The sequence below is a fragment of the Gossypium raimondii genome, chromosome 11, assembly GCF_025698545.1.
Source record: "Gossypium raimondii isolate GPD5lz chromosome 11, ASM2569854v1, whole genome shotgun sequence".
Classification (NCBI taxonomy): Eukaryota; Viridiplantae; Streptophyta; class Magnoliopsida; order Malvales; family Malvaceae; genus Gossypium; species Gossypium raimondii.
Window position 1 is genome coordinate 53,609,766 of NC_068575.1, and position 26,422 is coordinate 53,636,187.

The 26,422-nt window shown below is 34.8% G+C and overlaps 1 protein-coding gene and 1 long non-coding RNA gene across 2 annotated transcripts; both read left to right on the plus strand.

Annotated features, from left to right (window-relative positions):
• The first annotated feature begins 3,590 nt into the window (after window positions 1-3,590).
• Window positions 3,591-7,333, plus strand: LOC105802926 (pentatricopeptide repeat-containing protein GUN1, chloroplastic). The gene is made up of 4 exons (XM_012634834.2): window positions 3,591-5,783; window positions 6,347-6,563; window positions 6,694-6,878; window positions 6,971-7,333. The coding sequence occupies exons 1-4, from the start codon at window positions 3,862-3,864 to the stop codon at window positions 7,233-7,235; spliced, it is 2,589 nt and encodes an 862-aa protein (XP_012490288.1). The 5' UTR covers window positions 3,591-3,861; the 3' UTR covers window positions 7,236-7,333.
• A 902-nt stretch (window positions 7,334-8,235) lies between these two features.
• On the plus strand, window positions 8,236-9,883 carry LOC105802938 (uncharacterized). Its single transcript, XR_001136336.2, has 2 exons — window positions 8,236-8,782; window positions 8,874-9,883. It is a non-coding gene; the product is annotated as an uncharacterized LOC105802938 (long non-coding RNA).
• The last annotated feature ends 16,539 nt before the right edge of the window (window positions 9,884-26,422 follow it).

The window sequence follows — 26,422 nt, forward strand, 5'->3', positions numbered from 1 at the left end:
TTATTTTCATCCTCTTCCTCTCCATTCCACATCCTTAATGTATAATATGCTTATATGTAACATTATTTATAATTCTATCATTTATTTATATATTAATTCAAAGCTGTCCACTTGAGTCATAGTCACTAAATTATTTATATCTTGAGATAAAAACTTTGAATTAAGATCTTCTAAATTCCTATGAAACTAGACTCACATATCTTCTTACCATAAAATTTTCAGGATTTTGGTGTAGCCAATAAGTACAGTTTATTCTTTAAAGTTTCCCTATTTTATTGTTTGACAGTTCCGACCCTCTTCAATAAAAATAAATTATCTATTTGTACAGAATTTGGATAATGTTTCTGTTTCTTTCTATTGAAAATAGACTCATTCAGGATTTTAAACATATAAAATTAAGCCTCTAATTATTTTTATTCAATTTTTATGATTTTCCAAAGTCGAATAGGGAACCCAAATTCATTCTCGACCTTGTCTCACAAAATTTATTATATCTCATGATTTACAATTCCATTACTTACACCATTTCTTCTATGAGAAACTAGAATTTATAATATTTAATTCCATATTTTTTCATTCTCTAATTAAATTTACACAATTTATGGTGATTTTTCAAAGTTAACCTCTGCTGCTATCCAAAACTGTTTTAGTGCAAGATGTTGATTACTAAATTTATAACTCCCTTATTCCCTTTCTATAATATTTCCCATCATTTTCACTTATTTCCTTCACTAATATATAAAGAACATAAAACTTTATTTAAGAAAACTCTACTATAACATCATTTCCATACTTTTTCAACAATAACAAACTTAAAAATATATTGAAATCTTGATGTTCTAAAATTTTCTTTTTATTTCCAAAATTTCAAGATTTTCTAAAATTTTCTGTTTCATTTCAAATTGATCCCTGAATGTTCTCAAACTATTTTTATGGCCTCGTAGACTCGATTTAATGCCTATAAGTGTATTTTTACTACAAGTGAATTGAGATATTAAATGATAATATTTAAATTGCATAATTGTTTCTGTTTTTAAGTTGAATGTTCTATTTTTTACAATAATACTCTATAACCCTAATCCGACGGCGGATACGGGTTAGGCGTATTACAGGTTTCACTGACATGTCAAATGAAAATGTCTCCTATAGGGAGCGTTTTCTCTCTAGCTATTTCTACCTCCTAGCTAACTCGATTGCTTTTGCCTCTGAACCCCTACAACTTAGGATTCCCAAGATAAAAAAATTTCCCTTTTTACCTCGCATCATCCCCTATATAAATGCACATTCCCATCCCTTTAATTCAATATCCTAAATTGTTTTTTTTAATTTTTTCTTGCATGTTGAAATTTTCGAGTTTAAAGATTTATTTCTCTCTCGCTTCAAGGGAGACATAGTCATAGTTTTAAGTAGCGTTTGGGTTTAGGGTGATGTCATGGAGCTCGATAACCTACAAAGTTCACTTGTCATATGAGTATGGCGCCATCACCTGAGAAACTGATATCACTTTGTAACTCGAGATCCAAATTGAAAATGATTATACAGTCTCAGGTTGAAGTGTAACTAGGGCTTCAAGGTTACAAAAGTTATGCTGTCAAATGATGGAGTATAACTGGGGCCCTAGTTGACGATGGTCATGCAGGCACGACAACTAGTTTCTTTTCGTCGGAGGAGCATGCTTTATAAAACCCACACGGAATTGCGAAGAAGAAAAACGGAAAGGCCTTCCATATCCATGTCCACTAAAGGCAATGACCTTGTTAGTAAAACCTGTTACACCCCAATTATGTCATAGGTTTTAATAACTGGGCCACCGTTTTTGTTGGATCTGGATAAAACAAAATACTTGATTATACTAAAAGACCACTGCATTTTTCTTCTTTGTATATTTGTTTGGGTTTTATAAAGCATCCTCTTCTGACGAGGAAAAATTGGTTGTCGTGCTCGCATAATCACCGTCAACTAGGGCCCCAATTATGATCCATCATTTGTTAGTATAACCTTTGTAACCTTGAAGCCTTAGTTACATTTCAACCTCAAATCGTATAATCACCGTCAACTGGGACATTGAGTTGCAAGACAATCCGATTTCTCAGGTGATGGCGCCATACTCACATAGCAAATGAAATTTGTAAGTCACCCAACTCCACAGCATGACCGTAAATTCAAACATTCCTTAAAACTATATCTCAAATCCAAACAAAAATAAATCTACAAACTTTTAATTTCCAACCGTAAGAAAAAAAAGAAAAAAAACAAATTTTTTCCAAAGTGAAAACGTGCCTTATAGAATGTGTTTTCCTTTCTCTCTCAAAAAACAACGTAGATCAGTAAATTTTAAAAATTTCAACATACTTTCTCAATTGTGTTTTTTAGCATATTTTGATAAATTAACCAGTTTAAATTATTGTAGAATAATTAAATAAAACAATTAAATTCTATAAAAAACTCTTTTTTATTCGAGTAATTGACACTATGAAAAGGGGTCATGCTTTTTTAAAGAAAAGTCGCCTTTCGACCCAATTCAACTGAAGAGAAGAAGCCAATAATTGTTTCTAAAGTTGCCTTTCGATCCAATTAATTGAAGGAGGTCCAAATCCATTTTAAGAACATGTCAAGAGCATGCCAATATGACCTTTAAAACAATTTACATCCATTCAAGATCAAGTCAGACGACCATTAGATCAAAGTCAAACTAAAGAGGAATTTTCTTTGTAAAGAAAATTTCAGAAATTGTAACTTTCTTTTAAATTTTCAATAAAATTAATTTCGAATTTTCAAATAAACTTTTAACTCGAAATTTGTGTCTACACCGTGCACTATACATGTAAGAAAACTAGGTTTTTTTATATTTTAAATATTTTTATGATTATCTAAAAAATCACTACGAGGATGAATTTAGGTAAATTGTCGTTTGAATTTCTAGATTCGATTTTTAAATTTATTTTAAAAAACATTTATTTATTAGTTTTTTAATATTTGCTAATGCAACATTTTATCACATCAGCATAATATATATGTGACAGTCACTTGTCACCGCTCGATTAATCTATCAACCACATTAATAAAAATTTAATTATTTAAAAATTCAATTAACTGCAAATTCATCAGGCTAAATTGATTTTTTTTCAACTATTCATATTTACTTTAAAATTTGCCAGTTCCAGTGCCAGCCGTGTGCTTTACGTGCTCACCACTCCAGTTTACAAACAAAAATCCCTCGTTGCCTTTTAGAAAAAAGTCATTGACCTAAGCAGAGGCCAGAGTCAAACTCCGCCCTCTCTCTATTATCTGTTCCGAATCTATTATTGGTTGAAACATCATCACCTACCCTGCTCCCTCAATTCAACCACTTGGATTCCGACACGAATCACATGGTCGTCCATATCAGCAAATGGACCCACTAAATCCAACCAATCACAGGAAAAAGAAAAAGATATTGTGATTGGATCAAATTCTCCGATATTTTAGCCAAACACCAATTGATTCATTCATCTATTTTTTTTGTCCGAACCAAATAGGTTAAACAAACCCCTAAACCGAAAATATCTATCGTTGAAAAGCCTAAAACTAGAAACAAAACTACAAAGTCGAGTAGAACTCAAACAGTACTGACACGAGTGGGCGTAGATATCAATGTCTGAAGTAGATAGATACACTTCGGCTCTTCTTATCTCATAGGGCAAAACGAAAACACCATACTTTCTCCTTCACTCTCCTCCATCCCACTTTCATTTGCCCCCCCCCTCCCCTTCCTTTTCATTATCGAATCCGTTATAGCTAGCTAATCTCTCCTCCACCCTCGCTTTCCAGTATACCACTTAAGTCTTCTTTTTTTTGTCTCATAAAATTGAAAATCATTGAATGGCGTCAACGCCACCGCACTGTTCAATCACAGCTTCAACAAAGTCCTACAAGAACCGTCAATACCCAAAAAATCATTTCAAAAACCACCAGAATAACCACCGGAATCATCCTCTTCCCCGAAAGTTTTCCCTTTCCAACCCCCTTCCTTCACCTTGCAATGCAGCGAAACACACCGCCGCCGCAGCATCCGCCTCCACCGTCCGCGCTCCCCTCTCGCAGGTCTCCACCCCTTTCCCTTCCCTCGATCCCGATTTCTCTGGCCGCCGGTCGACTCGGTTTGTCTCAAAAATGCACTTGGGCCGTCCCAAAACCAGTATCAACACCCGCCACACCTCTATAGCTGAAGAAGTCCTTCAACTCGCCTTACATAACGCTCTAGCTGGCCTTGAAAGCATTCTCGTCTCCTTCGAATCTAAGCTTAGCGGCTCCGATGACTACACTTTCTTGCTTCGAGAGCTTGGAAACAGAAGTGAGTATGAAAAAGCCATTAAATGTTTTAACTTCGCGGTTAGAAGGGAGACCAGGAGAACTGAGCAAGGGAAACTAGCTACTGCCATGATTAGTATTCTTGGTAGATTAGGAAAAGTGGAACTTGCCAGGGGCGTCTTCCATACTGCTTTAAATGAGGGTTATGGAAAGACTGTTTATGCTTTCTCTGCTCTAATTAGTGCTTTCGGAAGAAGTGGGTATTGTGATGAGGCCTTAAAGGTTTTCGATTCCATGAAAAACTATGGGTTGAAGCCTAATCTAGTTATTTATAATGCTGTGATTGATGCTTGTGGGAAAGGAGGATTGGAGTTTAAAAGAGTCGTGGAGATTTTTGATGAGATGTTAAGGAGCGGTGTGCAGCCAGATCGAATCACTTTTAATTCCTTGCTTGCGGTTTGTAGTAGAGGGGGTTTATGGGAGGCTGCTAGTAATTTGTTTAGTGAGATGGTTGATAGAGGGATTGATCGAGATATTTTCACTTATAATACATTTTTGGATGCAGTTTGTAAAGGTGGACAAATGGATTTGGCTTTTGAGATTATGGCAGAAATGCCTGCTAAAAACATTTTCCCTAATGTTATTACCTATAGTACCATGGTTGATGGGTATGCAAAGGCTGGTAGATTTGATGATGCACTCAATTTGTTCAATGAAATGAAATTTTTGGGTATTGGTTTGGATAGAGTTTCATATAATACTTTACTTTCTATTTATGCAAAGCTTGGTAGGTTTGAGGAGGCTCTAGATATTTGCAGGGAGATGGAGGATTCAGGGATGAGGAGAGATGTTGTTACTTACAATGCACTTTTGGGTGGATACGGAAAACAAGGAAAGTATGATGAAGTTAGAGCACTGTTTGATGAAATGAAAGCTCAAAAGGTGTCACCTAATTTATTAACTTACTCCACAGTGATTGATGTGTATTCGAAGGGTGGTTTGTATGACGAGGCTATGGATGTTTTTAGGGAGTTTAAGCGGGCAGGATTGAAGGCTGATGTTGTACTATACAGTGCATTAATCGATGCTTTATGCAAGAATGGGTTGGTGGAATATGCTGTATCCTTGCTTGATGAGATGACAAAGGAAGGGATTAGGCCTAATGTTGTTACATACAATTCTATCATTGATGCTTTTGGTCGGTCTGCAACTTCAGAACATGTGTTTGATGCTGGTGGGATCCGTGAGTCACTAGCTGACTCTTCTTCTTCATTGGTCATCAAGCAATGTATTCATGGCAGGGCAGTAGATAGGGAGGATAACCGGATTGTAAAAATTTTTGGGCAGCTGGCCGCTGAAAAAGGAGGCCAAGCAAAGAAGGATTTTGGTGGCAAGCGGGAAATCCTGTGCATCTTGGGAATTTTTCAGAAGATGCATGAGCTAGAAATTAGACCAAATGTTGTCACCTTCTCAGCCATCCTAAACGCATGCAGGTATAATTATTTGCTTTTTCCTTTGCCTGTCAATTCATTTGTTCCTTTTCATATCTTGTTCAGTGAAAAATCTGGACTTAGTGCAATAGTCCCAGTGTCCTGTTTCTTTCTAGCTCCATTGAGCATTTTTGGCAATTTCATGTGTATGTTTAAATCTATTTGATGCCGTGACTTGAAAGGTTCATTCCTTTTTTTATACTTGTGCTTAAAATTTTCTCAGCTATGTATGAGCACGGCAATTGCTTGTTATTAAAGTCTAGAGCCTGAGTTGTCATTGCCTAATGCAGGAATGATATATGTGCACTATGATTACTGACTATGTTCTAGCTGTTAAAGAAAAATAATATTGTCTGAAACTTGATTTTCGTTCCATTAGCTTACTCATTATCCACTTGCATTGAACAAATCAAGCGGCCTCGAGATTTACTTGATTTTTCAGGTTTATTTTATTTGCAAATAGTGGGAGTTTATTTGTGAATTTTCCTCTTTTCTTGTTGTACGTATTAAATAATATTGATCTGGAAAACATGGATGATCATTTGAATTTATTGCCTTGGATGCAGTCGCTGTGATTCCTTTGAGGATGCTTCAATGTTGTTGGAAGAGCTCCGGTTGTTTGATAATCAGGTCTATGGTGTTGCCTATGGTCTTCTTATGGGCTATAGGGAGAATGTTTGGATCCAAGCTCAATCCCTATTTGATGAAGTGAAGTTGATGGACTCTTCAACTGCTTCTGCCTTTTATAATGCTCTGACTGACATGCTGTGGCACTTTGGTCAGGTTAGCTTTTTGTAATGCTGTTGCTCCGCTAGTTTGATACACTTGTAGCTCACTTCTCTTCCGCTATATTTATGATTTCTGAAACTTGTATAATTTAATAGCTTGACACTATTACTATTTTGCTGTACAGAAACGGGGAGCCCAGCTGGTTGTGCTTGAAGGAAAACGCCGGCAAGTGTGGGACAATGTATGGTCTAATTCTTGCTTAGATTTGCATCTTATGTCCTCTGGTGCGGCTAGAGCAATGGTGCATTCATGGTTGTTAAACATACATTCTACTGTTTTTGAAGGTCATGAATTGCCGAAGCTGTTAAGGTAACCAAAGTGGTTTTGCATTTAATGAACTGATTAACTTGTTCCCTATACCTTCTTGATTCAAAAATGAATTTGTTTCCTTGTTTTTCCAGCATTTTGACAGGTTGGGGCAAACATAGCAAAGTAGTCGGTGATGGTGCACTAAGGCGAGCTGTTGAGGCACTCCTTACTGGCATGGGTGCACCCTTTCAGCTTGCCAAGTGTAACTTAGGTAGATTCGTCTCGACAGGTCCTGTAGTTACAGCCTGGTTAAGAGAATCTGGCACCAAAAACTTGCTTGTTCTTCATGATAATAGAACACAGCCTGAAAACACAAGGTTTGAAGAAATCTCAAATTTACAGACACTTACTTTATAGTAGTATGTATAATATAATGAACCCTTTATTTAAAACTTAAAAAAGAGTTTTCCTCATGTAAATTTTACAAATTATCGAAGAATTGACGTTCGTGTCTCTATCTCGCTTGCTATCTCCTTTCGCCTGTTAATGTAGGCACTAATGCATCGTTTGCTCTCAGTTTTGAACTGGGTATTTGTTGTACTGTTTCGAGTTAGCTTGGTCAAATCCAAGGTTCATGGAAGAACCAAGCTTTCAACTTCATGTGCCATGCATGTTTAATCACGTGTCACTAGAGTGCATTACATTTTTAAGAAGAGATATAAGTTGGAACTTTGAAAGTAACAGTGTTGACCCTAAATAAAACATGAAAAATGTTGTTTCATGATGGCTTGGCTCCTATAATACAGCACCTACATTTCTTGGCTTGATGGTTCAGTAATAGCTAATTATTGGAGGACTGTGATCTTTCTAGCTAATCTCAAATTGAAGTTTAGCATTATTAGATTTGTTGATGTGCCACTATGAGTTGGTAATCAAAAAATATTTTATACGAATTAAACACGGCCGACTGTCTGTACTGAATCTCCATTGTCTGGGGTTTCAAGTTTTTCATGATGTATTTAATTTTAATAATAAATCAGGCAGGATATACAAAAATAATAACATGTACCTTTATAAATTAATGCATACAGTATTTTTACTTCTAAAAATATAAATAAAATTGAGCATGAAATGAAAATATAAAAATAACAACTTATATTTATAAGTTTAAATTAATAATTTTACACTACAATACTTTCAATTTTGTCTCTTCGTTTTCCTCTCTTTCCCTTCTAGTCACATCTACGGTGCTACTGCTACCCTTATATAGTTGTTATACATATCATAAATTATAGACTCGGATTGGCTGAAGCGAGCCTAGAATGAAAAGCATCTTATCTAAGGCCTGGCCCATGTGCGCTTGGTTCAACAGAAGAGGATCATAGCAGGCCCAGCTGGGTTCAGTTAGCTAGCCCCAAAGCAATAGGTTTAATCGTCTTAGCGGCGGGAGGTGCAGAGCAATACTTTTCCCGGCTCTTACTTCTCACCTCATCTCACCAACTGTAAAATAATTCACGAGATGGATATTGCTGGCGTGGCGTCACATTCAAAAACCTTAAATTAGGGTTCATCACACCCTCCTTTCTAAACAATACACTATTATAAAGAGGCATAAACCTTTCCAGCTTTCCCTTGTCACTCAAAGCAAAACACACACACGCAAAAAGAGGAGGCATATTTCAGGTTTGTGTATGAATCTAATAAAACCATAAGCTAGAAAAAGAAGATGGAAAGGTGGATTTGTTTCATGTTAGATTCACGCACAAACTCGTAATCTGTCTTTTCATTTCACCGCCTCATCGTTTCTTCAAGTTGTTATCTGTCAACATCCTTTTTCTTTTTACCCCTCTTCCATAAATTGCCAATTTTAGCTCTTTAATTGTGGAGAACAAAAAGGGAAACAGATAGTTGATGCAAGCCTGCATGTTGAGTTAAAAGAGGCGTCGACTCTCTAAAATTTCAGGGTAATGTTGTCTAATTTTACTACTTTTATTTAATAATTAATGGTTGTTTTTGGGAATTATTGTAGGATTTGATTTTTTTTTTTAATCTCAGTTTGGTGAAGTGACTTGAATCAAACAATAATAGGAAAACAAGGTAAAAAAAATGGTGATTGGAAACGAGATTATGATTCGACTTTTCTAGTAGTTCTGTCCAGCAAAACACCATACTCTTTCAATGCAAACTAGGTAGATGAAGTTGTTGAAAACTTTTGATATTTTATTTTCATCCTTTTTTGATCTTGCATCATCAATTAGATATCGCTATGAATTTCCTTTCCAACCTGATTAAAAAAAAACTACTTCTCTTTGAAAGCTGGCACGAATTGAAGAAACAATTCCTTTCTATTCATTTTAGTTATGTAATTCCTTAAAATTTTGCTGACCAGCATGTGTAATCCTCTGCCACGAAATCTTAAAGAATTTCATGCCCTTTTGAGTATGGCAGACGTGGTCAAGTAGTTTTCGATGAATATTTGTATTGGCTTGACCTTTGGGATTGCGATAGGGTGAAATATATAGCCCATTGCATTCCAGCTTCATTGAAGTAGTTCTGGGCATCCAAAACTAAACCCTGAACAGAAACCCGTTCTTTGGATAACATTTGTTCCTTGTTCCTTTGGGACTGCGATTGAGGGGAACTATATAGGAATGGTGCAAACCAGCTTCATTGAAGTAGGGCTTGGGATTCAAAACTAACTCTGAAGGGAAACTGATATTTGTGTCATGGGCCGTAGATCAAAGCCTGTGACGAGTGCATATGGAATTCGTTGCATGGAACCTCTCATGAAGGTCAACTGATCAAATGAGACTCGTTTAATTCACGTGAAATGATCCGATTCGTGTAACAATGAAAAATTCATCAGTAGCTCTATCATAGTAATTGTTGTAAATCTTAAAAAGATAAAGATATATAGACTTTAAATTCTTTGGGACTCTCATCTTGTAGATAAGCATTAATCTTAGTCATCGATATAATTCGATCTGTACCATTGAATATAAGGAAGTTTAATTTTAAATAGAGACATTCTCCTCATTTGTAACACTCGAGCATTTACTCAAACACCTAATGTGCATTATTTTTTTATGGCTTTACTATTCATTCGTGACTTCTTAATCCAATTCTCATTTTTCGAAACTAAAATTTACTTAGGTCACATCGTTTGTCAGACTAAAGTTCTAGTCCCATGATACATGTAATATGATGTATGTGTTTAAAAACCAACCTCGTATGCTTCTCCTTTCCAAAAAATCAATATGCCGAGGAAAATCTTTCTACGTACGCAAATGTTAAGCTTCATTTGCCACATTAAACAATTCTAGGAGGAAGATTGTATGTCTAAGTAGAAGGACCATATTGATAAGGGATGCCATCAAGAGCCCCTAACAGAAGTAGAATTCTGGGACACTTGTATTCAGTGTCCTCCGTTCTATTTTTATCCTTCTCACCAGATGGCTACTAATTGCCAAGTTCTGTAAATTGATTTAGCCATCCTTTGGTGGGTCTTTGGAAATATCAGAGTTTTTTTTTAGATCTTTCAATCCATATTCTGTCTCTTCAACTTTCTTTGCCTTCCGTTAGATGTCATTAGGAATGAGCGTTAAATCGAATTAAATGAAAAAATTTTAAGTTGATCGAGTTGACGAATTCTATTTTATCATCTTTAATCGATTTGAAATTTTCTCGAATCGAGTCGAGTCGAGTGAGATGGGATTCGAACCAAATTGAATATATTTGTTCGAGCTAAATTTAAAAAATGGCTTTGGGTCCTTGTAACCATTGTCACCCACCATAATTAAATTTGTTATTAACTTTTATCCCCTCGTAATTTATTTATTTGTCACCATGTATTTTGAAACTAAAAAATATATTAAATGTAAAAAATGTGATTTTTTAATAAAAGTTACTTTAAAAATAAAATATAAAATTGATACCAACAGAAAATTTTAAGTATCATTAATAAGTTTTTGGAGTTTGGAGGAAAGTTTTGGGGGAAAAACAAAAGGGAAGCACATTGGTTTGGTATTTGATTTATTCAAATTATTCGAGTTATTCGAATTCGAAAATTCTCGATTCGAAATTGAAATTTGAAAAAAAATCGGATTGAGTCGATTAACTTAATTAATTTAATTTGAATAATTTGAAATTTATTTATTTTTTTTGATTTTTTCAAATTGAATTGAATTTTACTCGCGGATCATTCATTAGCATTCACAAATAAGTTTCTGATTTTTAATAGTAATACCAATAGAAAACTCAATTTTATGTTACAACCTGATTGAAATTGGTCAGTTTGCAGTCTTTTCCTTGGTTTGAACTTTGAAGAGTCATCTTTGATAGAAATATGGCATTTTGACTCCTACGTACTAAAGGAAAAGACTTGCTAACTTATTCTTGTCGTATTTGAAATGCTTTTCCTCATAAGGAGTAACCAATAGCATAAACCAACTACTCTGTTTTTTCTATTTTGGAATGTTGTCACCCTTTTATGGCATTACTGGTTTTTACTCTTGTATCACATATGCTATGGGTAGCCATCTAAGGCAGATTTATTATAAGCTCTGTCGATGTTTCATTAATTATAGATTCTTTTCCAAGCTTAGTGCAATTGCAATGTGCCAGTAATTAATGGTTCTGCAAACGACGTTAAGAAATTTTCTTCTATAAATTGCTTAAATATGAACTTTTAGTAAGATTTCCAAAACAAGAGCTGACACTTGCTTTTTGGTTTCTATAGTTTGCTTCCACCAGGATTTGCTCCTTGCCTTTATTTGATGAAGGAAGCAGAAAATTGAACATATCTTCTGGTGGGTGATTTTTTGCAAACATTGAGCACCACATGATTCTGTATCGTTGATACTTGAACCTGACATATGAAAAAGGAGAGTTATGAATCTTTGGTTGCAGCAGAAATGGCTTCTATAATCTAGGGTGTTAGGGTCACCTTTTCAGGTTCTCTCTCGCCTCATTCATAAAGTTTGTTTTACATTTTGGTATTAATCCTGGTGTCATTTTTCCTGATTAGGGAGCTTCTGAACAGAATAGGTGATATAAATTTAATGTTATTACTTTAGTCAATTTAAGTAAAGGATATATAACCTAAAAACATCTAGTTTTGAACATGTCAATTATGTCATATACTGATACTGGCAACTAGAGTGAGCATTCTTATAATCCTATTTACGATCTCTTGACTAGAGGGGGACTCACTTTTATAATTTTCTCCTCTTACAATTCAGCAGTAAGACTGAGCTTGGTACAGCTCTTCCAACTTAAGGGGTTTCAATGAAATGCAGAAAAATTGAACTATGGACATGGTGTGTAAATTTCTATCTGCCCTTGTGTGTCCCTCTTTGTATGATTAGTAACATCGACCACCCAACTCTTAAGCTGGTCACCATGGTATCGCTCGGACGAGGATCCAGGTAGGATTTGAGAACTTTCGGTTATCCAAGTGCACATGAGCCGGAGGAAAGTTGTCTTTGATCTCTATGAAATGATGACAATTTGGTAGGGATTTTTGTTTTTCTTTTCTTGGAGGGGGTGATATGTGGATGCATTTTCAAACAAAGTTTAAGTTTAAGAAAAGATTTGGATGGCCCGGCAAAGTAGAATGAAAGGGTAAAGGCTTAGACAGGACAGGATCTTTCCCTCGTGATATCAGGCAGTGTTTCAAGATGTGGAACCTTTCCACTGCCGTATGAACGCATCATTGTGGGAGCATCACCTTGCTAAGCTTTTAATACGCAACAATATCAAGTAATTTTAAACTTGTTAACCTTTTGCCTTTGGACGAAGTGTGTGATAAAGTTAAAACTTCGCATAAAACTGGAATTCGAAGCTAACAGAATAGTTGGCAAACTCTATGATGTTGTTGATGACGAACACCAACACGTTTTAATTGAGAAACAAAACTGGATGTGGAAAGAATTAAACAAGACCGACATTCTGGTCAGTCGTCATAGCCGAAATTTCCAATGAAGAAGAAATCGTGCAAAATGCGTCGGCACCTACCAAATTACAAACAAGGTAATCATATTGGACCAGCTAATAGATTATCAACTTCACCCATCTCGTTTTATTTTTTTAAAATATTTTTATATTATGTAAATAAAAACCTCAGGTAAATTATATCACAAATCACTCATTTATTGTCCTATTTCTTTTTTGTTACTGAATTATTGATTTTTCTTTTTAACTTGGTCACCTAACTAATCTAAATTATTATTATTTATTCATTTTCAATAAGTATCGTTAAATATCTTACGGATGATGTGGCAATTAAGAAATAGGTATAATAATAAATTTAACTTTCGATTTCTATATATTATATTGATTTAATCATAATTTTTAAAAATTAACCCTAATAAAATATGTTTCTCATCTCTTCACCGAACTCTCATCACCACCAGAGGACAATGCCCTTCTCTCAATTTCCTGGCTACGCAGATTCATCGATGTTTTCCTTTATTGCGAAGCTGAATTCTAGGCTATTCTCATTATGGATTGTGACCCTTCCCAGCTCTCTAAGCCTCTTTTTGATCGCTTGATCCCTGAATTCCTAGAACGCGCTGTCAAGGCTTTGGACAATAGTAACGCCGTTGCCAGTGGGGTTGACTCCGTTAGGTATTGCCAAAAATTGGTTGAGATTGCTATTTCAGCTTTGGACCAAACACCTATAGGGATCGCCATACCAAGCGAACAAAAAAGGCCTTACTTATGCTCCTCTCTTCAATGAACTTGAACGATAAAGAAGGCACCCATGTTAAAGCCACAAAAAGGAGTTGATCCTTTGGTCACCGAGGTGTTAACAAAGAGCAGGTTGTCGGATATTTTAGGTCACTTTCTTGGCAAGTGCGGTTGTGTTAGATGCTATTTTGAATAAATTAAGTTTAGTCAAATCTTGTTTAGGAGTATTTGATTAGTTCCTATTTTCTAGGGATTTAGTATCAACTTAGTTGCTATTTTTTTGTTATTTTTAGTTGTACTTCATCCTATATAAAGGCTTGATTAATTGTTGAATAAACATGAGTTTTTTGTTTTTTATTTCTTAACATTGGTATCAAGAGCCAAGTTAGCAAAACCGTGAGTGTGAGTGAAAGTAAAAAGTTGAGAGTTTAAAACAGCAAAGTTTGCAGCAGGAGCAATGGCCACGGATAATTTTGTTCAACCAGCAATCCCATGCTTTGATGGTCATTACGATCATTGGAGCATGTTGATGGAGATCTTCCTAAGGTCGAAAGAATATTGGGATGTTGTTTCTTCCGGCATTGTTGAACCGGAAGGAGCAACTTTGACACCAGCGCAACGATCAACTCATGAAGCGGCAAAGCTGAAGGATCTTAAAACAAAGAACTACCTGTTTCAAGCAATAGACAGGTCCATCATGGAGACAATCCTTTGCAAGGACACTTCCAAACAAATTTGAGATTCTATGGAGAGGAAGTATCAAGGGTCTACAAGAGCAAGGAGGCAGCAGCTACAAGCTCTTCGTACAGAATTTGAAACGCTACGAATGAATTCAGGGGAGTCAGTCACAAATTATTTTTCAAGAATGATGGCAATCGTCAATAAGATGCGGATCCATGGTGACAAGACGGGGGACACCGCCATTGTTGAAAAAATTCTTCGATCATTGACGCCGAAATTCAATTATGTTGTCTGCGCCATAGAAGAAGCCAATGACATTGAAGAACTTTCAATTGATGAGATGCAAGGTTCGGTATTAGTTCATGAGAAGAAACTCCAACACCAAGACCAAGAGGAACAAGCATTGAGGGTAGCAACTAATTCAAAAAACCACGAACGTGGTAGAGGGAGGGGACGAGGATTCCACCAACGCAACAACTTCAACGATCAGAAAATAGAAGGCTCTTCCTCTGATTATACGAGAAGTAGAGGCCGAGGACGACGTTCAACAGGTTTCAGGCCAATCGACAAGTCTAAAGTTGAATGCTTTAGATGTCACAAGTATGGGCACTACAAATCTGAGTGTAGAACCAATCTCGAGTGACATGTGGAGACAACGAATTTTGCTGTAGAAAAGGAAGAATGAGAGATACTCCTAATGGCATGTCAAGAGAAAGAGGCATCTTCGCCAACTTTATGGTACCTTGACACTGGTTGTAGCAACCATATGTGTGGCACCAAGGAGGTATTTTCTTCAATCGATGAATCCCACTGTACCCAAGTGAAGCTTGGAGATGCTTTTACCCTTACAGTCATCGGAAAAGGAACTATCCAAGTTTCTTCAAAGGGTAAAACACAGACCATTAACGATGTTTTTTATGTTCCTGAATTGAAATCAAACCTCTTGAGTGCCGGCCAATTACTTGAGAAGGGGTATGAAATTATATTTAAAAGTGGAGCTTGCAAGATTTATGATCAGCAGCAGAATTTTCTTGTTCAAGTTGATATGACATCGAATAGAATGTTTCCTCTCTTTCTTCATGATTCTGTTCATACTTACTACACAGCAAAATTAAAGGAGGAAGCGTGGATTTGGCATTTCAAATATGGGCATCTTAATTTCGGTGGCTTGCGGACACTACACCAAAAGAAGATGGTGGAGGGGCTTCCTCCAATTACAATCCCATCAGGAGTTTGCAAAGATTGTGTTGTTAGCAAACAACATCGAGCTCAATTTCCACAAGGCAAAGCATGGAGAGCAAAGAAGTAACTTGAGCTAGTCCATTCAGATCTTTGCGGTCCAATCACATCGGTTTCAAATGGAGGTCAACGATATCTGATCACATTCATTGATGATTTTAGTCAAAAGGTGTGGGTATACTTCTTAAAAGAAAAGGCTGAAGCTTTCGAAACATTTAAGAATTTCAAGAGTCTTGTCGAAAGGGAGAGTGGCAATCCTATCAAAGTTCTTCGACTGATCGTGGAGGTGAGTACATGTCTCTTGAATTTAATGATTTTTGCATGAAGCATGGAATCCGTAGGCAACTTACAGTAGCCTATACACCACAACAAAATGGTGTATGCGAGAGGAAAAATCGAACTATTCTCAACATGGTTCGTAGTCTACTGCGAAGAAGCGCCATTCCAAAGAATTTTTGGCCAGAGGCAGTAATTTGGAGTATCCATCTCTTGAACAGAAGCCTCACACTAGCTGTTTTGAATATGACTCCTGAAGAAGCTTGGAGTGGACAGAGGCCAACGATTGATTACTTCAGAATTTTTGGATGTATAGCATATGTCCATGTTCCAGATCAAAAAAGGAAAAAACTAGAAGACAAGGGGGAAAAGTGTGTTTTTCTTGGAGTAAGTGATCAAACAAAAGCTTACAAACTCTATGATCCTGTAACCAAGAAAATTATAATTAGTCGTGATGTAGTATTCGATGAAAAAAAGTTTTAGCCCTGGAATGATCAAGTTCAGAGTGCAGCATCAATAGCGGTTGATTTTGAAGAAATTGAGGAGACACATTAAGATCATAATTTAATCAATAACAAAACTGATCCTGTTGAAGTGGTGATGCATCAGCCTGATTCTGAAAGAGCTACAACACCTGGTGGACGCCCTCATCGCCATCGACAAAGTCCAGCTTGGATGCAAGATTATCAGGTGTCTGGAATCGATCAAAGTGAAGATCCACTAATCCATTTTGCCTTGTTCGTGGATAGTGATCCAATTACTTTTGATGAGGCAGTGAAGCATAAAAGGTGGAGAGAAGCAATGAATAATGAAATTGAAGCAATTGAGAAAAATAACACTTGGGAATTAACAAATCTTCCCAAAGGCCAAAACACTATTGGTGTCAAATGGGTCTACAAGACTAAGCTGAACAAGGATGGCGGCGTTGACAAATACAAATCACGTCTAGTAGCAAAAGGCTACAAGCAAGAATTTGGAGTGGACTACAAAGAGGTGTTCGCGCCGGTTGCAAGACTTGACACGATTCGGTTGGTGATTGCATTAGCAACTCAGAAATCTTGGCCGATTCATCAATTAGATGTGAAATCTGCCTTTTTAGATGTGAAATCGACCAACCCCCTGGATATGTGAAGTCTGGTTGTGAGCATAAGGTATACAAACTAAAGAAGGCTTTATATGGATTACGGCAAGCTCCTCGTGCTTGGTACAGTAGAATTGAAGCTTATTTTTTGAAGGAAGGTTTTACCAGGTGTCCTTATGAGCATACTTTGTTTATTAAGGCTGGTTATGATGGAAAATTGCTTTTAATATGCTTGTATGTAGACGATCTCATTTACACAGGGAATGATGGTGCCTTGATGGAGAGATTTAAGCAATCCATAATGAATGAATTTGAGATGACAGATCTCAGCTTGATGAACTATTTCTTAGGCATTGAAGTACATCAATTTGCTGCCGGTACTTTTATTTGTCAAAAGAAATATGTACAGGAGGTTTTAGAAAAATTTCGGTTGAAGGATTGTAATCCAGTTACCACACCAACTGAAGTTGGATTAAAGCTCACCAAAGAGCCCGATGGAAAGAAAGTAGACTGCACCATGTACAAGCAAATTGTGGGGAGTCTGATGTACTTAACGACAACAAGGCCAGGCATCGTGTATAGTGTTAGTCTCATTAGTAGATACATGAAGAGTCCCACTGAAAAACATCTTCAGGCTGCTAAGCGTATTCTGCGCTATTTAAAAGGGACTGCATCTTTCGGACTACTTTACAAGAAAGGAGAAAATTCAGATTTGTTTGGTTTCACAGATAGTGATTATGCAGGGGCTATTGAGGATCGAAAAAGTACTTCAGGCTATGTATTTATGCTTGGATCAACAACTATTTCATGGTCTTCAAAGAAGCAACCCATAGTTACTCTTTCAACAACAGAAGCCAAATATGTAGCAGCTACATCAAGTGCTTGTCAAGCTTTTTGGTTGAAGAAGATTCTTGCACAAATTCAGTTCGTACAGCAAGAGGCAACAACAATGTTTTGTGACAATAATTCAGCCATCAAATTATCAAAAAATCCGGTTCTACATGGGAGGAGCAAGCATATAGATGTGAAGTATCATTTTTTAAGGGATCTTTCTAAAGATGGTGTGATTGATCTTGTTTTCTGCAGAAGTGAAGATCAAGTTGCTGATTTATTTACGAAGCCCCTCAAAATTGCAACATTTCAGAAGTTAAGGAAGCTCCTTGGTGTTTGTTCGATGGATGCCTCAGCTTAGAGTGTTTTCACCTTATGTCTTGTTTAAACTGATTAGTAGCAATATCAGTTTAAGGGAGAGCATGTTAGATGTTATTTTGAATAAATTAAGTTTAGTCAAATGTTGTTTAAGAGTATTTGATTAGTTCCTATTTTCTAGGGATTTAGTATCAACTTAGTTGCTATTTTTTTGTTATTTTTAGTTGTACTTTAGCCTATATAAAGGCTTGATTAATTGTTGAATAAACATGAGTGTAAGACCCAATTTTCGCCCGGGCCCAGGCAAACAGAAACAAACCCAAACAGCCCAAAGCACACTTAGCAGGCCAAAAAAAATAAAAATAAAAACCTAGCCCAAAAACATTAACATTTTTGGCAGAAAGTTGCCTCCCCCAAACCCTAGTGCCGCATGCCTCGCGGGGCCTCCTCGTCTGCCACACCTAGCCGCACACCTCTAACGCACGTCCCCTCCTCCGCATGCCCCGACATCTCTGACACCTGCAGAGAAGAGTGAATGCAAAGCAGTAGAAGAACACAAAGAAATAAAGAGCAAACAAAAAAGATGAAAAAAACAGTTTGTAATGGCCTATAAAAACAACAAGAGCCATTTTTGTATTTTCTTCTTCGGCTTCGGCCAACATTAATAAAAAAGAATCAGAATACTGATTTTCAGAGGAGAAACTTCTATTTTTTCCTTTTTGTTCGATTCTTTTATTTTTATTTTCTTTTCGCATACTAAATAACAAACATAAAAAGAGAAAAAGGAAGGGAAACTTACCTGAAACACCATCGGTCGCGTCGTCGGAGATCTCTCCGTCGTCGAGATCGGCCTTGAAATGTGGGTTTCGGGGTCCTTTTCTATTGGTTTTCAGACCAAGGGAGTTTGGCCTTCGTGGGTGCTTCGAAGCGAGGCTGAAACGCCTCTTCTGTGCTCCTCCGGCCACCGTCTACGGTGGAGCCGTGGTGGAGATGCAAGGGGACTGACGGCGGCACTAAAGTTAGGTTGAAACCCTAGCAGAAAAGAGGAAACTCCCTTTTATTTTTTTATTTTTTTTGTATTCTTTGCAGAAAATGTGACAGTAAAAAAAACAAAGTGTTTTAGCTTTTATGGTGAATATAAAACAGCGTCGTTTGAGGAGGGGAGGCCTGCGCATTCTGGCCCTTAATGGGTAATTTATGCATTTAGTCCCTCCATCTTGACTGAAGTGCAATATAACCTTTTTATTCTTTTTGATTTGGGCTGCGAGTTTTGTTTCTGCTTCAAGCAGGTCCTTTGACTATGTGCGATCATTCACATTGAAACGCCGTGTATAAGGTTCTTGGGATATTTCTCCTTCGCTCCCTGATACTTTCAACGTGTGGCGAATTGGTCCCTTTTTCCTCTTTGCCTTTTTTTTAAGATTTAGCCCCTTAATTTTCATTCTGATTTCAATCATGTCCTTGATTTTTTTTTATCTCCATTTTATATATAGTTTCTTTTCTTTTCTCTAAATTGTATTTGTATTTTCGTTGTTGATATTTAGTATTTTCTTTTATGTATTATATTATTTTAAACTATTTTAGATTTATTACTATTTATTTTAAGTTTTATATACATTAAATATTTTAAATATATGTATACACACACTATCTATTCTAGTTCCTTGTTTTATTGTTTAATATAAGAACAATTTTTCCTTTTTACATTTTTATATGATAATGTAAAAATTTTAGCTATTACTTTAAGTATTTTATATATTATTTTATCTTATGTTAAAATGTATTGTATATATTAATTATTTTAAAACTGCTTTGTACCTTTTTTTTTATTTTACTATTTGTTTAAATCATTTGTTATCCATTTCAAGATTTTTAGATATTCCTTATTTTATGCTTTCATATGTACATATATGTTATTATTTATGTTAAATTTTTCATATATAATATTTTTAAATTATTTTGTATATAGTTGATTTCAAATCTTGTTTTTACATTATTTATTTAAAACTCATTTATTATCATTTTAAATTTGTTCTACATTTTATTTATTTTAATTTGCTCTATACTACTCATCTTGAAATTGTTATATATGTTATTTAATTTATTCGTCTTTGATTATTAATGCTAGTCTTTAAATAATGTATGTTGTGTGCTTATTACCATTATGTGTACTATGAATTGTTTATTCGTATTTTAATATTATTGTCATTTGTCAATGTAACCATTTATTCACACATCAAATTTAACATTACATCAATTTTTACCCAAATTCGCAGAAAATGGAAAATTTGGAAATAAAGACTATATTCGATACTTGGGATCTTCGGGAGAGTTGAGCCCTAACGTGTTGGGTTCCAATTTTCTTCGTTGAATCTAAATAATCGAGAATGCTCTTTAATCAAAAATAAATAAAAGCTCATTATCGGGATTTCAATATGTTGTGTCCTAACGCATTGGATATGACACGTTGTTTTCTCGATACGAGGATTTTTCGAAAATAAAGGCAATATTCCATATTTAGAAAATTCAAGAAATCGTGCCCTAACTTACTGAGCTTCAATTTTTCTCGCGTTGATCCTAAATAACCGAATATCCTTTAAAAATTAAAATAAATGAGGTTTAAACGAAAAATAAAAGGCAAGCTTACTCTCAAAATACGAGATGTTGGGTCCTAGTTTACTGGATATGACATCTTGTTACTTCGAGATAAGGAGGCATTTTCTATTTTGATTTATTCGAGTAATTTTAAAATAACACAATAAAGAGGGATCGTATTTTTAAATTCTTTTCGAGTTTTTAATTTTCGATACCAAGACATTAAGTAATCGACTAGGTACCAATTTTGGGCGTATCGAGGGTGCTAACCCTTCCTCGTGCGTAATCGACCCCCGAACCTGTTTTTCTGAATTTCGTGGACCAAAATCGTTGTTTTAATAAAATCTAAATCGTTTATTAAAAACAACCGTTTTACGAGGTGACCCGATCACACCTCATCAAAAAAAGATTAGTGGTGACTCCCGATTTTTTCGTTTTTGTTTTTAAAATCCAAGTCGACCCTGTTTAAAAAAAAAATAGTGTCAACAATGAGTTTTCTGTTTTTTATTTTTTAACAGGTTGCTTGTTCGGTGAGGCAAAGCTCATGATGATGATGGGTGTTCCATAACTTGATATGATCATCAACAGAAATGAACTAAAAAGCAAATCGAGTGATGAAATTAAAAAGATGGATAGTTTGGTAAAAAAAAAAAAGGTGGAGTGATCAAATTTAAAAAATTGATAATTAAATGATAAAAAAATTAAAAGCAAGAATTAAGTGACCAGTAGTGTAATTTACGGCCATAAAGCTATTGCTTTCTTTTTCTCTCTATATATTCAATCTTCACTAAGTAGAGGGGACGGGGGGCGTGCTTTCTTTCTTCAGTTCACAACCTCGTTGAAATCTAATAAAAACTCTATATACTGTGATAGTTGCAGATTCATTCTTTTTAATCTCTCAGTTGAAATTTATTACAATACTCATTCAACATGTGACTTTGAAATTCAATAATTAATTTATGACCTATATTATTTTTATGAATTTAAATAAATAAAAAAAGCACCGATCTCTATGACAAAAGTTTCAGATTTTGGGATTCCATTCTAAAATTTCCAAGACAGCAGCATCAAACTACAAAGACAATGTTTACTGTGTTTGTCGGTAAATTTGTATTTATTTTGGTTTGTCAGAAAAGTGTCTGGTATGTGGTAAAAGGTGGTAGTAACAGGTTTATGTTTTTGGTTGAAATAAAAATCATAGAAACATGTTGGTGCTTGGCTGCTTGCAGCGTCACATTTAAATGCGGGATTCAATTTGGGTCAAAGTCAAATAGAGACATCCTCCGACTCCGATCAGTCTTTCTCTCTGGTAGAGACATTAGACGCACACATGCAGACAGCAGAAAGTAGAAAGGAAAGCAGATCATAGGATCCCAATCCCATCAACCAGATTTCTGCCACACCACAGTAAATTTTCGACATTTTGTCTCTTTCCCTTTGCCTCCTTCGCTCTCTTCCAAACAGATTTTACTACGAGTCGGTCCCTCCAGTCCTCAATACATTTTATTATTCTACTATTATTAAAAGAAGATCATGTTGAACATGCCAAAACCCTTTTCGGCTTTGACTTGCCCATGCCCATGCCATTGCCATGTGCAACTCTCCTGCTCTTGAAATGGGTCAACAATCAATGTATGATTCACAAAAAGATGAAACTGAAAAATGTTCCACTCTCATTCACGACCTATATAACATGGTAACGAAAAAGGATAAGTTCACGGCTTCCTTTCCAAGTTGGTGAGTTTTTTAATCATATAGTTGGCAAATCTGTTTACATAAACACCTTGGCCCGCCGATAATGAAGGCTAATTGCCATTTTATGGATATTTATACTTATTTTATTATCACATGAGTACAAAAATGTGTTACACAGATCATATTTTAATTTGAATCTTGCCTAACTTTTTAATTTAAAACGTTGTCCATATTCATCCTCTCAATTAACAAATAGTCAACTGTATATTAAATGCTTAAATATCCTCATATTTATATTGAATATATTTATTAGAATTAAAATTTGCAAAACCATATATACGCGTATAATGTACTATACTTTTTTTTTTTTGGTTATACCCTCCATCTGAAACAATATCTTACTTCACCTTTTGTTTTGATTAAAGTAGCATCAATCTCTTGCGTCATTGACCCTTCACTCTTCTCAGAAAGGGTGAATACTTTTCAAATGTGAACCGTCCTCAAGGTCATAGGTACCTACTTAAGCGTAACAACTTCGTATTAATTGAATGAATGGAGAAATGGGCTCACGATGCACGTCTTTCATGGATTGGATGATGATAACTTTCTTCGTAACAATTTACTACGTCACACTAATGGACAAGAAGAGTCATTGTGAGCAAATACTCCATCAACAATCAACCTGTCCTTTTATTCTTGTTTCAACTCTTGACCTTTTTATCCTCCTTATTGCACACTCTATTAGCACTTTTAAATTATTAACCAGACAAACAATTTCATTGACGTTGGATCACAAATTTCTTGATCATCTTCTCATGAATGATTTTATTTGTACAGTATCCTTAGAGAGCCATTAATATACTTATTACTATTATAAGAAGAAGGGGAAATAAATAGCTTAAATTCAAGCCAACAATTCTTTTTCTTAATTGTAACCCATTAACTTCTTTAAAACCAACCAAAAAGAAGATTTGAAAGGAACAAAAGTGTAATATCAATTAATTAGATGGATATTGTAATTCACATGTAAGATTTAGTAATTAATTATGAAAATCATTAATAAAACCGTGTTGAGTCTATTGGCTTCCAAGGTAATAGACGATGATGAGTTTAATAAATTCAAAAAAAATGCAAGAGCAAGGCATATACCTTGCCTGTTTCTTGAGCTCCCAAACTTATCCGTGAGGTGAAGTTTTTTTAGATTAACTGTTTGTTTTTAATTTTTTAAATTTATTTTTATAAAATGAGCTTTGTTTTATGGCATTTAAATATTATTTAATAAATTCTCAAGGTCCTTTTAATAAATATTTTAAAAACAATATTTTCTCTAAAACATTGAAGTTATTTTTACCATTTTAAATATTTTATATCTTAAAAATTAAAATTAATTATATAGATTTTTAACTTGCTTTCCATAAAACGTGTAAATATGGAGTAATTTTGGGCCCTAATTATAATAGTAATATGTAAAAGGATTCATTTAAGAAATACCCAAAATAGTTTATCATACAGTGCAGCTAACCTTGTGCCCGTAGATCATGAAAAACGTAAATTAAGTTGTTTATATAGCGTGTATGGTTCAATTTGGTAAATTGTGAATAATTTAAATAATGAAACTACTTATTTGATTAATTTAGTATTACATCAAATATGGATGAATGTGCTGCAAAAACAAAACAAAGCAGCCTGGCAAAGAATATTCCCATGCTGCGTATAAATTTGACTTCCCTTGAATTTCCCAAGCACTTGGTTCTTCTTATTCAAGTCCAAAAAGAAGTACAACTATATGCCAAGTCTTTTTAACATGTTTTCCAGAAATTAAGAGTTCCAGAGTAGATGCATGAATCACTATTTAGGATTGAGAAAATTATTACAAACAAGTGAAAATGTATTATGAAAAAGATGGAGAGGAAGATTGAAGCAAACACAGTAAAAGAAATGGTGAATTGCAAGGCTGAGCTAAAGTATATGTTGAGAGAGTTTTAGGAGTCATAATCACAGTGTCAAACCTCCTTCACATCACTCTTACTTAATACAAATTACAAATTTAAACATTAAATAGGAGATGTGAATAATATTATAAATTACTTGCATTGTTTTTAGAAAGTATGTTAACAATAAGACACATCGTACTCTCAATAACAAAACGCGAGTTTCAACCTTGTCGATGATATTGTTAGGAAAGTTACCCACAAAACTCGAATTAAACTGAACATGGATGATAAAAAAAAAGGATCAATATTGTTTTGTTAACACTCGTGAAAAAAATAAAAAAAAATAGATACTTTATTACAGCTAGAAATCCTATCACACATGTATGCATGTGGAAACCATGGCTTCAGAAGATTGATGTGTGTTTAAAATAACATATAATTGTTAAGTGATGAAAATAATAGAATGTGTATAGCAAAATTAAAATGTATAAATAAGTCAATATAAAGACTTGGTTGAGTAGAGTTTCTTCAATGTAATAGACATGAGTTGAAATCCCACCATATGCATATTATTATTATTTTAAAAAAATTAAAAAGATTAAAGTATCATTGAATAATATAATTTGTTTTAAATACAAAAGATCATTTTGTATTTTACTAACGATCTAATACTCGATTGATTTATGACACCAATTTAATCAGCAATTTTATTAATTGTATAAATTACAAGATGCAATTAATATTATTGAACCCAATAAAATATTTCTAAAAAATCTTGACAAAATTATAAATTTGATGGTCACTATGATTATCCATTTTCTTTATTTAATTATGATTGGTATTACCATATTGAACTCCTAGGGCTAGAATGTCAATAATTACGTTCTTAAAAAGTAAGTTCAAGTTCCCATTTAAAGAAGAATAAAACTTAGATTAAACTTCTCCCAAAGTTCATATCAAGTTAAAAAAAGGATCAATATTGTTTTATTATTTAAATAATATCATCAAGGGCTTTAATCTTTCCATAAATTACCAAAAGAAAAATTATTATATAATAAAATTACACTTTAATCTTTCAAAATAAAAAATATTTTATTTAATTGTTTCAAAAGGGATGAAGTTATAAATTAATAAAAGATAAAATTTCTGGAATCAGATTGGATTTTTGTATTAACATGAAGTTAGTATTATTGTTATTACTAAATCAAGAGAAATAAAATGAAAAAAAAAAAACTGAGAAATAAATTTCCAAAACAAGGCTTTGAATTTTTGGAAAAAGGCAAGAACGGTCCAATTAAAATGAATGATCCCAAATCTTGTAACGTGATAGGAGGAGAAGGCATGAAATGTAACATATACATTCTCGGCCAAAAAGCCAAAGTCACGGCACAATCAAGGCCACGTGCTTCCTGATGTCATCATCTTCACGAAAATCTCACCCGTTGGATCAGCCACGTGGAAGCTAGCGGTGACCTCCCACAAAAAATAAAAAAGAAAATAAGGAGGTCCGGTCCCACAAAAGCAAAGTCCGTAGGCAAAGGCAAAGACCACGTGTGCGATCGAGAAAGGTGGCGAAAGGCTCCAACGGTCGCATGCTATCGGTGTGCGGTCCTCTATGGGCACAGACGGCCAGGCCGGTCCTTTATCATCATGATTCATGGCCGCCGCTTTGGTAATACAACAAAACAAGAAAAAGAGTTCTCGGCTTCTAGTCTTTAGCTTGGATTTTACATACAAGTATTATTTCTATCCTTGTTGGATTCAGAAAGTTGATTATAATACGGAATCGTGTTGGATATGGTAGTAGATGAAAATTAATGCCGTATCTCTAGTGAAAGCTACAAGTGGATAAGACTGTCGTTTCGTTTGGGGTCTTAGAGGGAGAATTTCATGTGAAAATAAGGTACTAATATTTTATTTGGAGAATGGATATAAAAGGTTTTTTCATAGAATCATTTGCCTAGTTTGCGTTATACAAGCATAATTATATGGTCCTATTTGTACAGATCTCATTGGGGAAGCTAGGCGTCTTATGCTTCTCACGAGATGGTAGGTGGGAGTAGTTGACATGGAATCGAGTGAAGGAACATCATTTTGGGTTTTCCATCTTAACTTTTAATCATCTCCATCTTAGATAAACTTTGGGGCAGAAGAAGAAATTTGTATATTTATATTCAGAATTAGGTTGTTGTAGTCTGAATGTGGAAGAGCTAAATAAGATGTGTTTAGAGTATAATTAGTTTTAATTTCAAAATTTATTTTTA